At 44.8% G+C, this 12,117-nt stretch overlaps 1 protein-coding gene across 3 annotated transcripts in view; it reads left to right on the top strand.

Moving 5' to 3' along the window:
* ADCY9 (adenylate cyclase 9) overlaps positions 1 to 12,117 on the top strand; it is a 203,844-nt gene that overhangs the window by 174,305 nt on the left and 17,422 nt on the right. For all 3 annotated transcript variants that reach the window (XM_006266871.4, XM_014597457.3, XM_059716442.1), the window contains 2 exons: positions 1,013 to 1,161; positions 4,319 to 4,360. In XM_006266871.4, coding sequence (XP_006266933.1) covers positions 1,013 to 1,161; positions 4,319 to 4,360 — 191 coding nt within the window. The remainder of the gene's footprint in view (positions 1 to 1,012; positions 1,162 to 4,318; positions 4,361 to 12,117) is intronic.

Below are 12,117 nucleotides of genomic sequence, written 5' to 3'. Positions count from 1 at the left end.
GGAAGTTTGAAAATTCCATTTAGCCATTTGTATCTTTGTTTTTGGTTTAAAAATGAGTTATGTAAACTTTATTAGTTTGTATTTAGTGGATAAACTATTCTACAAATAGGAATGTGCCCTTACTATTTTGCTTAACTGTTGTGCTATAACATTCCAGATTTTCATTTTCTACCTGATGGCTATGTAACAAAGCATGCTCTCCCATTCCATTCATGATAAAAGAAAAGGGGAGCAACTTAGAAATCTTGAAAAACTATAAAGAGCATTTTAATTAAGATATTTTTGAAAATGCAACTTACATAGTAAATACATGAAAATAGGAGATTTTCTGCGATTTCTTAAATAGAAAGAAAAAAAATCTAGTACTGTGCGTTTAGGTCAATGCAAATGCCAATCAACACTTTTGTATTTGTGCCCCACCTCTGTTCATCAAAAGAACTTTCACGTTAAATTCAGCTGTTAGTGAAATAATAATAATCTGCCAGCCAGTATGACTATGTTCCTGGGAGTGAATAGGTTTCATACTTTCCATCCAGTATCTAGTTTAAAACTCAGGTATGATTTAATGAGAAGCCTTATAAAAAATAATTAATGAGGAAATTTGGAGTATTAAATGATGATAATCTGTGAATGTTCAAACTCAGTTTCTTGAACAAGAAGATCTCAATACTGTATAATGATAAACTAGAGATGCAGAAGGAATTACAATAAAAAAGCTGTAACTCAGAATAACCTCTAGCAAAAATTTTACAAATTACTTATGGTAGAAGCTCTCTTGCTAATTGCAAAAACTTCTCTAGTCTTGTGCTGCTTGCTGAAGTTCTAAAAAAGTTATCTGGGTTAACTGAAAAGACAGTGTATTAGACTACTTAATATTCAAATAATTTTTATGTCAAGGACATTGAGTTGTTTACACTGAGACAATAAACTTACTTTATTTAAACTGTTTGTTTGTATAGGTTCTTTGATCAACAAGAAAGGGCTAACTTGTCATTCTTTTTCTTCATTTCAGTATACCATGTTTATGTGTTGTGCCATTCTGATCACCATTGTTCAGTACTGTAACTTCTGCCAGCTTAGCTCCTGGATGAGATCTTCATTGGCCACTGTTGTAGGAGCAGTGCTTCTCATCGTGCTCTACATCTCTTTATGTCCAGCGAGGTGAGATTTGCATGTTATCACTGTAGGCGGTGTATTGTGTGCTGTCTGTATTGCCCCAAGATAACCTGGCTCAGTCTCAAATCAGGAAATGTATTGCTGGTACAGACAGACAGATTATATCTTCTTATCCTTCAATTATGTAGGAAGGTGCCAGTCTGAATGAAACACATTTGCTTCTGTTTCTGGCCCTTGTCTGGCTCCCTTTATGTATGTGATCCAGTTTGTTTCCTGCCTTGATTCAAGAAGTTCCTTGTGCTTCTGGCTGATCTGTCAACTGGACTTATTTTATTGTTGCCTCAGTCTTTATTCAAGGAAGAAAAACGGACCTAGTCAAACCAGTCAAAATGTAGATCTTTTCCAAGCTGCTATGGAGATCATCAGTCCTCCGTGTTGGGACCAAGTTACATGTAGTGCTCCAGCACACCACTGCAGTAAATTTGGTTGGGTTTTAGGCTGTCATTCTTGTCACTCCAAGCCCAGTCAGTGGTTCTGTGTGTCAGGCCTTCCCCAGGAACTTTTCCAGTGTTTTGGGCTCATAAATTCATTTGTTAGAAGTCATTTGCTTGACTCCTAATTCAGTGTTCCACTTTGGAATGTCTTTTTCCTATAATCTGTCTGAAAGTGCCGTTCTTTGCAGTGTCTGCCAAGGATATAATATGTATATCTGCCAGGGCTTCACAATCTCCTGCTCCCTCATCTCTTTCTTAAGATACTTCTAAAATGTCCCTCTCTAATCACCATACCCTCTTCAGTTGTTTCTAAGGATTTATTTATTTTTTTACCATAAGTGATGAGAGGTCCCTTTCCCTAGTTCCTTCCTGAACAGTGTTTTATATGTGGAACTGGAGACTGACTTGGCAGGGACACCTCTTATCCTCTGTTCTATCTGTTTTGGATCGAAGAGTTCAAGGAGAATATCTCCAGAAAAATGGGTGTTTATGGTTCAAGTTTTTAAGTGTTTCTCCTGTTGAGCAGTGAACTCCTCCTGAGGAGAGAGTTTTCACCTCTTTTCTTGCAAGAGGGTTACTTGAGAGAGAGTTCATATCAGTCACTCTCACTGTTTAACATTTTAGATTCAGGTTGTTCTTCTCAGGAGCTCACAAAGCTTCTGATCATGAACTTTGCATCTTGTCCTATTGTGACCTCTTCAAAGTGTTTCTAATACTAACCTGTTCTTCCTCCTGCCAGAGGCCAGTGTTTTACCTCCTTAGAGACATCCTGAACTACACAGTGGAGGAATATTAAAAATATATATTTAACCTGGGTACCCAGGCAACTTGTACATAAAGGGAAGAAGCCCTCAATAATCATTGTAGGCATTTTTCCTATGTAGGCTAAGGTGCATGAATCTGGGTCTTCAGAGCAAAAAGACAAGTTTGCTAGCTCTTATTCATTCAGTAGTGGACATCAGTTCCAGAAGAGGAAAAGAATGCATTTCTCTGGAAAGAAATGAAAAAGGGCGTCAATCAAAACAACATTCAACAGTCAACTCTTCTATCCCTTTGATTCTGAAAGCTACTGGTTGAGATTTTGGCATTTTGCCAGGATGTGGTTCCCTTGGTATAGCTTCATTTCAGGATTTACTGAAGGTTTCTATATGACAAGGGAGATCATACAAACACTTCTTCAAGTCCCAGTAGCAGGTGAACGTATCAATAAAATATTTTGGGAGGGGACTTCCCTTCAGTGTCCCTACCCTACATGTTCTATCATAACTGACTCCAGTGTTGGAGACCTTTTTTTATCAGTTAAGTGCAGGTGGTAAAACTTCCTTCCTTTCCCTTTTCACACCCTGTCCTGGTTAGTAAATGGTTTTAAGAAACTATTGCCTCATCTGATTGTATTGGATTGATTGTAGCCCTTTCCTGTAACTTCCCCTGGCAGTTTTTCAAGTAAAAAGTAATTTGCACTTGTGTCAGCTTCTTGTCCAAGTTGTAGCTTTTATCATTAACAGGAAGATTTCCCAAGTCTCTTTCCTCATCAAATGGCTCAGAATGTTTTTTTTTTTTTCTAAACTATCCTGGAGCAAAGGAATCCCCATTCTGCTCTAGGGTCTCCACAGTGGACCACAAGCATCCATCTTTATACCTCCTTGTAGATCTGATGCTGCATTGAGCTAATATATCCCAGGACATACTTTTGTGCTCTCTTAAACTTGGATTAATTATCTCCCAGTCCTGAAGAGAAACAAATGAACTGGTCATGCTGGTGCATAATATGTGTTTCCCCTCAAACAGTGCTATTTCCACCCTCTTCTTTGGTGATTGTCATTCAGGCTTTGTAGTCCTTTTTTGGCAAGCTGAATGAAAGCAATTCCACTAACTCCCCTGACAGTGCCAGTAAAAAGGATGAAAAGTATAGGTTCTTCTAACTTCCACATCTCACCTGAGATCAGAGGTTGCATGAAATTGATAGTACCAATCATCCCAAAAGAGTTAGGCTGAGTCTTCACCCTTACATCAGCCCGCAGTACATACTAAGAAGATGTACTGATGAAGTGTTCAAGAAACAGTACCCTGGCACACAGTACTGTCTGTCTTCCACACTGCCTCTACCAAGGCCTATTTGTATAAAAGCAACCCCCAAGTCCAAGGATAGTATACTTTGTTCTGTGTTTCATATTACAGTGATCATATGTGGACAAGGTAGCCTATACTTCTTAGGAGCTTCCACAGTCTCTTACCCTGAGCTTTGGCTTTCTTGTCCTGATGTAGACACTATGCAAAGCGCTATTTTACTTTCAACTTGTTGCTGATGGAAGGGCTTGGAATGAAGTAAACTGAAAGCATCCCTGAGATAATGGTCAGATAAGTCTGAGGTGTTATGTGCATTATGTGTTTTTAAACTACCCTTGCTTTCCCAGCTAAGTGTGAGGATGAGCTTATTTGGAAAATTATTTATTCAAAGACATTCTCCCAACTATAGCACCATTACTTTCTCCTAGAAGGAGAAACTGATATCTCTGTTTCTGCCACTCCTAAGCAAAAAGTAATGTTAGTTACACGCAAGCAACGTTTTACGGAAATGTACCTACAGGTGCAATGCATACTATCAATTATAGTACAAAAAAGGTTTAGTAAGCTAGCTTGAAATCTTGTCAGGTTGCTGTATTTAATAGCTTTTTTCTATCTAATTTTTCATTGCATCTATATTTCAGCTCCACAGAAACTTCCCACCTAGATTCAGCACAGAATATAAGGTAAGCGTTATCATTTACAAAAATTGTATGAACTAGTTAAAGCATAACTTGCAAAGCACTCATGTAAGAGTATGATTTCAGTCAAGTCCTTGGAGAGATGGCATACGATGTCTGTGTTAATGTGAGTACTCGGGAAAACAAACTATACAGGTGCCACAGGATAAAAACATCAAAGTTGATGGAGCAATTGTTGCTGCTTACTTATTAAATTGGGTTTCCAGTAAATGGAGAGTTTCTTTTGGGGATAAATTACAGTATTCTCTTTTTAATGGTTTTTAAGCACTATATACAGGACACATTTACATGTGTGCATTTACTGCACAGTAAACAAAATTACTGCTCAGTACATCTACACGTGCATGCCCATACTGCGCAGTAAATATGGCAACTTATGCCAACTTGAGCATAAATTTGATACCTGCATCATGTGCAGTAACACTGTGTGTGGGGACTGATTTGGGGACTAACTGCACAGTAACTTGGGACTAACTTTAGGATAAACTTTGGGACTAACTGCAGGAAGCAGTTCTTATCTTTGCCTAGCTCCTGTTTTTGGATTTGTCCAGGTGTGAAGACCTGTGTTTCTTACAGCTACTGACTAGCTCAGCAATTAAATGCGATGGGTCTTGAGTGGCTAAACAGGATACCTAGAGGCATTGGTTACCTGTCTTTGGGTATTTGTTTATCAGTGGGGCAAATTTACAATAGCTTGTACTGGCGATTGGTCTATTTATAAAACTCCAGACAGACATTGAATGATTGATACATTTGTAACACCTTAGACATTGGATGCCTGTTTTGAGAAATATGAGGATGTGTTTAGCAAGGCATGCATTTTTTTGTCACGCACAGGACATCTTTCCTGTATTCACTGGACTTCTTACAGATTTTGCTTGAAATGTATATTTAGTCTTTTGTCTTCTTTAGTTGCTAGTTCAACTGCAATGCATATGTAGTTTCCTTGCCTTCTCTAGTTACACTAGCTCAGCCTTTCTCTCTTAGCTTGAATATACGCATGTGATGAGTGTATCAGGTCTCTGCCAACAATTTTTTCCTTTTAGAGGAACCTTCACTCTTATTTTTAGACTCGGGTTTGGTAGAGGGTTGAGGCTCATGTAACTCAATACCTAGTGAGTGGCACCCACTAGCGGAGCAACTGTTTGTTCTTCTCAATAGAGCTCTCACCATCCTCATCCACTCTTGCCCTGTCCTTCATTATGATTGTTATCATAGTCTAGTATTGGGTGCTGCAAGCTCCACTTTCTCTACACCTAATGGTTGCGATCATTAGTGGAGACTTGATTTTTCTTGTCTTGTCACCACAATCCAGTTTTGGCCAGCCACTGTCTTTGGTGCAGGAGGCTTTCTTTCCTAGTTTTCACAGCCATCAGCTCCACACCCCTGCACCCCAGGACACTGGTGGGAGCCGCACATCCTCGTCGCCAGTGGGAACAGACTCTGGCCACCGGGCACGCCTGCCACGCCCACCAGGTAAGCCCCACACTGGGAGGAGGGCTGCCCTTCCCTTCCCTCACATAATGTAGGCACAGGTACCACTCCAGGCTGTGAACATTACATGGAGGCATGGGCTTGCCCACTGCACCATCAAAACAGTCCCAAGACAAATTCTCAGGTGCACCTGGAGCACTATGGTGATCAGCAGCATCAGGGTGTAGTGGGTCGGACACCCCTCAGTCTGCGCAAACAGCTCGTCATGGCATACCTGGGACACTTTCATCAAGGGCACACTCAGGGCACAGGAAATGCATGGAGGGGGGCCTGCCTCGGGGCGCCTCCCTGGCGTGGTCCCCTGGGGAGAGGGCAGGGGCACCACTAGCTCTGCATCCCAGTCAGCTGGGAGCCCCTCGCACCCTAAGCAGGAAGCACGGCCTGTCAGGGAGTGCAGCAGCGCTCTTGGGGTGCACGTGCACCCCTGCGCACCCCCTTTGTGTTGCCACTGGAAGAAATGGCTGATGTACTACAGGCCGGTGGGTACAGCCAGCTTGAGGAGGGTGATGGCCAGCCGGATGTCCACATGGTGGTGGGCTGCTGCTCCAGGTACTGGCAGAGCTGCTCAAGGAGCTCCTGAAATGTGGCCTAGGTCATGCAAAAGGACTTTAGCCACTGCTCGTTGTCCCAGATGTGCTGGAGAACATGCAGCCACCAATCCTGGCTGGCGGGCAGGCCCACAGGCAGTGGGGCTGGAGCCCCCAGGAGCTTGTGGATGGCACTGGTGGTGGCGTCCACGTGTGCATTGTCAGCATGTCTGCTGGGGTCCAGGTGGCAGCCCAGGAGCTGGGCAGCAGCAGCGTCGGGGTAGGGGGCCTCAGGCACAGTGGCGAGCCTGGATGCACAACGTAGGGGGCCAGGCAGAGCCAAGACTGATCTGGGCCAGGTGACAGTCACTGCATCAGTGAGACACAACGAGGTCATTGCTCCTAGGTCCTGGGGGTAGAGCAGCCATTGCACAGTGGACACAGGCTCTGGCAACAATCACAAAGGGTTGTACAAGCACACTATAGCCTGCTCCAGGCCAGAAACACAGGTGGCCAGGGAGTAGTGCTTGCAGCTAGCTTTTAAAGAGAGCCCCTGGCCCCAGGCAGCTGTGCCCAGAGTCTCCAGCTCCCCCTGGCTGCTGCAGGGCGGTGGTGCAGGGCTAGAGTAGGCCAGGAGCAGGCTACTGCCATGAGAAGCAAGTCTGCTCCCAAATGCTGCACATGTAGGCACCTGCCCAGGGTGGGTTTACTGCGCTGTAAACTCATATAGCATTAATTCCATGTGTAAATGCGGAAAACTACTGACTTTAATCCGCTTTCATGCAAAGATAAAGTTACAGGTAGTCCTCAGAGTTACAATGCAATTGGTTCCTGAAAATTCCATCTTAAGTTGAAACGTCGTAAGTCAGAACTGGTTTTCCCATAGGAACAGTGTTATAAATGGGGGGATTGGTTCCTTTACAATGCTCGATACAGCTGCATTCAGCTGGTAAAGTTTATCATGGTGGAAGGGAGTGGGGAGGAGTGGGGCATTGGGGGGCAGATCAACACCCCCTGTGGTGAGAAAGGGACTGGGGCTGGGACCAGGGCTGGGGCAAGCACTGCCCAGCTGGGGCCGGGCAGGTGCAGGACTGAGCTGTGGCTCGTCGGAGGGGCATGGGGAGGGAAGGGCAGCGGTTCCTGCCACTGCATGCTTCTCATCTGGCAGCTTGTCCAGCAGTTCCCGCTGCTGCTCCTGCTGCTTGTCCAGGAGGGCATGGGGGTGTGTGCCCCTGGGGTGGGCAAGGCCAGGTCTGCACCAGGCTGCCCTCCGGGCTGGCAGCAGCAGCACTGGGAGTGGGGGCTATGCCCTCACTGTTGGGGTGGGGCAGGCACAGGACAGAGCTGTTGCACTGCCTCCAGACAAGTGGCACACAATGACAGGAGCCGCCCCTCCTTCACCGCAACCCTGGGCAAGCCGTGGCTTTGTCCTGCACTCGCCCTGCCCCAGCTGGGTGAGTGGTGGGAGGGCATGAAGAGACGTATATCCTCGGATTGGGACAGGGCAGGCGGCGGAGTGGGGACTATGGGGAGGCTGCAACCACCCAGAAATTTGCCATAGCCCCTGCCACCCACCTGGACTGCAACACGGTGCAGCTCCGGCCCCACCCGCCCCACCCCGTGCAGATCTGGAGGCACCCCCCCCAATGTCCTCTCGGACAAGCGATGGGAACCGCCAGACAAGCCACCAGACAAGCAGCGTGCACCAGCAGGAGCCGCCACCTCGTGCCTCCCGGCACCCCCCCAATGAGCTGCAGCTCAGTTCCATGCCCGCCCTGCCCTGGCTGGGCAGTGCTTGCCCCAGCCTCAGTCCCTCCCTCACCACAGGGGCCTTAATCTACGCCCCCAGACACACCTTTTCCTGTCCCCCTCCCCTTCCACCACAACAGACTTACCAGCTGAATGCAGCTGTATCAACCATCATAAAGTTGAAACCCATGTCGGAATGTCAAAACAGGGTGTCAGTTTATAAATGGCGCGATTGACGTTCATTGTAATTCAACAAGTCATAAGTCGAGGACTGCCTGTACAGTGATTTAGCTAACTAGTACTGGGACAGGATCAATAGATGTAGCAGTTATATTTTAACAGTTGATGTTAGGTTCCCAAATAGTAGTCCCGCCTATGTCCCCTGCCCCCCGCCTTTTCTTTTAAAGCAGTGAAAAGGTATATTTGTCCTCACACTTAGTAGGGTTGGAGTGTTGTTGTAGCTAGGATCGTCCAAGAAATGTCCAAGAGGCCAGACTTTTTTGTGATATCTTTTATTAAACCAATTGTATAGTTGGGAGAGCTGCTGGACAGTGTTTGGACATCGTGTGCTTCCTCAGGTCCTGAGAAGCCTGAGGAAGGGCATAACAATTACACATAAACCGGTACAAGTGATCGGAAACCAATTCAAATCTGTAACACAACAGAATTTCATTGTACAGAAACTGCTTTCAAAGTGGCTGAAACCAGTTTAAGATAAACCTGGGTGGATGTAGTATCAAACTTATCTGATTTAGGTTAAATTGGTTTATTGAACTTCTGTCCCAGATCCCTCCAGATTCAAATTAATTCACAGTCCCCCAGTAACCCAGGATGCTTTGTTATCTCCCTTGCAAGTCCCCTCAACAGGGTGGGTGGGCTAGCCTTGGCCCAAGCTGTCTGCTCCAGCCTAGAAAGGAGGTGTTCTCTAGCGCACCCTGGCTTCTGACCTGGGCCACTGCAGACATGTGGCTGCATTTCCAGAATCAAACATGAATGGCTGTTGTTCACTTGCTTATTAGTTCAGTCTATGCACCTTAGACTAACCTGTAAAGATTGAATCAATTCAGCCTCAGGCTTTTTGACTGTCTGTACTTAGCTCTTATGACCAAAAGCTTGTCCAGCAGCAATTCCAACTATACAGCTGGTCCAAAACAAGATATCAGTACAAAGCCTGGCCTCTCCATACTTACACAGCTCCAGCTGTTTGTGAGTATGTGTGATTTATTAAATATACCTTTCTTTTCTTTAATGTTTTAAGTTTAATGTTCTAAGTTTAGAAAAGCCAGACTACTTGGAAGGTTTGGGCCGAGAACATATGAGCTAAGTCATTAAAGCAGACCGTATGTAAATCAGAAAATTCTAAGGCAGTTGGATCTCTGGGAAGTAATGTCATGCCATCCTCCACTGGAGTTTTCATTGACTTATTTATTCATAAAATCAGCAAAGTACTTTCTGTTGCTTAAAATTACCAATGGCTCTCTCACTTAAGTAGCAGATACCTAAATGCTGCAGATATTAGAAAACCTCACAGGCTGCTAATAGCCTAAAAAAAAAACCTGTTTTGCAAGTATGACTTAATTGCAGTGAATATTTTTACATTGTCAGAGTCCTTAATAAGAAAGTTAGCCAGAATAATTATTCTACTATAGAAAATATTTTTCGTCTAGAATTGTAATGTTTAATTTGTTATGGATTAAATAAGGCTATAAACAGAGAATAAGTCTGGCATTTTCAAGGGTGTCTAATAAAATTAGGGGCTCAAGCCCCACCAAAAGGCTGTGGAAAATAGTCATTGGGTTCCCTCAGCCTTCCTTGCAAGTCCTAGCCTACAGATATTTTATAAATAATTATAAAATATAAATAATGAGGAAAAAAAAAGTCAGATGCCAAACTGCAGTCTACTGCAGTCACATTTTAAATGCATCAGGAAAACTCTCTATTTGTAATTTTTTTCTAAATGATTCTTTGGATTAAAATATATGCGTATAAGTATGTGTTTGTGTCTACATATTTGAATGTATATACATAGCTATATACATATGCATACTGTGGCAGGGCACTGGTAGTGCCTGCCACTTTAAGGACTGTGCCAAGGAGGGGCAGGTACCTGATGAGGGCGGCCATTTTAAGGCCCAGGTCCCTGAGCTGAAGGCAGTTTGTGATCAGCCAGCCAGGGAGATGCACCTTTCTGCTGAGCTCTTCCAGGAACACATTTGAGGTAAGAGTGAGGCTATGAGGATGGCTTGGAGGCCTCATTGGTCCTAGGACTGACCTAAAACTCCACCCTGCCGGGGCAGAAAGGCCTGGGGAGGCTGCTGGTGGTGCGATAATTCTCATGTAAATGCCAGGAGTGATCACCTCCCCAGTGGAAGGCGGGCCAGGGCACCTTAACCTCAGCCCCCCAGCTTCAGGTGGGTTACATAATGCAGAGAAGGCCAGGTAAGCTTCTTGAAGCGCAAGGGCCTGCTTGGGTAAGTGAACCCACGGGACCAAGCAACCCAGTGAGCAACCAAGTAGCTTAGACCTGACCCAAGGTACCTGACTGGTCCATGCCAGGGCCAGGACCCAGAGAGGGGTCAAAAGGGCGAGGGGCCCACCGGGAGGGATGCCCTGAGAGCAAGAGGTTTGGGATCCCAACTGGCCTGAGACAGGGATAGGGCCTAAGGGGGAGCTGAAGTTCCCAGAGAAGGGACCACAGCTAATGGGTAAAGGGTATGGCTGAGTTTAGCTGCCTGGGATGCTATTTCCAAGGCTTGGGCTGCAGTGTAGAGGTGGAACAGAGCTGCAGATACCCCCCTAAACATCTGGGTTCAAAATGGGCAGTCTCCCGCCTGATTAACATCCTCATATTATTACATCAAGGCATGGCAGGCAAGCGAGGTGGGCAGCTGGCCCATAGACGGGAGGCAGACCGGTGCTTGCACCGGGCGTGAAAGCTTGCCCCTGTCACACACATGTACATGCATACATACATATATATGTATATGTCTATACATACCTATTTATGTATACATATGCCCCACAATATTTTTTCAAATACCACATGGCACCCAAAGAAGACATGCATCTTGTTTTGGGGAAGGCAGAATAAAAGGGGCAGGGAGAGATTTTTCCAGAGTTGTGGCTGCATAGAGCATGGGTAGAGCCTAATCTTCAGCTCACTTACCCTCCCTTTCGTTTTCAGACAAAAGTTACAGGTTTACCCCTTTCCCATGGTTTGAATTGTCAGCAGATCATGGCTGCTTTGCCACAAGCTGAAACCATAACTGCTGCTAAAGACTGGACACCAGGGGCAGATCTATGATTTTGAAAAGAGCTAAGAACAACCTGCAGGGCTGTGAAATAGGAGAAGCAAAACATTGCCAAAGAAAAGGTAGTCTGATTAGTGGAACATAAAGACAATTACAAAGAAGACGGTAACATTAACACCTGTGGAAAGCAATTACCAAACATCAGATAGGTTATAATGAATCATGAAGTCTATTGACTTCCTCAGCACTGCTTGAATAGAAATGCTTCTGCTGCAGCTGGGCAGTTGGTTTTAAACTTTGGGTGGAGCCAGATGCAACTGCACCCTGGATCTGCCCCTGTTTGACTTTGCCCCTCTCTCCATGCAGCTGCTGGAGGGAAGAGAAGGAAAAGAAGCAGCAGTCATCTTAAAGCATCTCCATGCCTCTGTTTTGGGCATACAAATCAGCTTCCCCACTTAAGACAGAAACACACTCCAGTTTTAGAAGGTTAATTCTGGGGGGGGAAAGGTAAGGGTGGTATGTAAGTAAATACAGAATATACTCTTCCTCCATAATGTGTGCCAGCATTAATGAATAATTCTTAATTGGCAGTCTTTTCCAGTAAAATATGGGAGCTACATTGATGCAATATTAAGCTTGTGAAAAATGCAAATTCACCTGCTCTGAAGATGTGAAACTTTGTAAAGACCCTAAATTGGCAAAATTCTTTCTTTGTTATGTT

The sequence above is a fragment of the Alligator mississippiensis genome, chromosome 13 (genome assembly GCF_030867095.1).
Source record: "Alligator mississippiensis isolate rAllMis1 chromosome 13, rAllMis1, whole genome shotgun sequence".
NCBI lineage: Eukaryota > Metazoa > Chordata > Crocodylia > Alligatoridae > Alligator > Alligator mississippiensis.
This window is presented reverse-complemented; position numbering and strand designations above follow the sequence as displayed.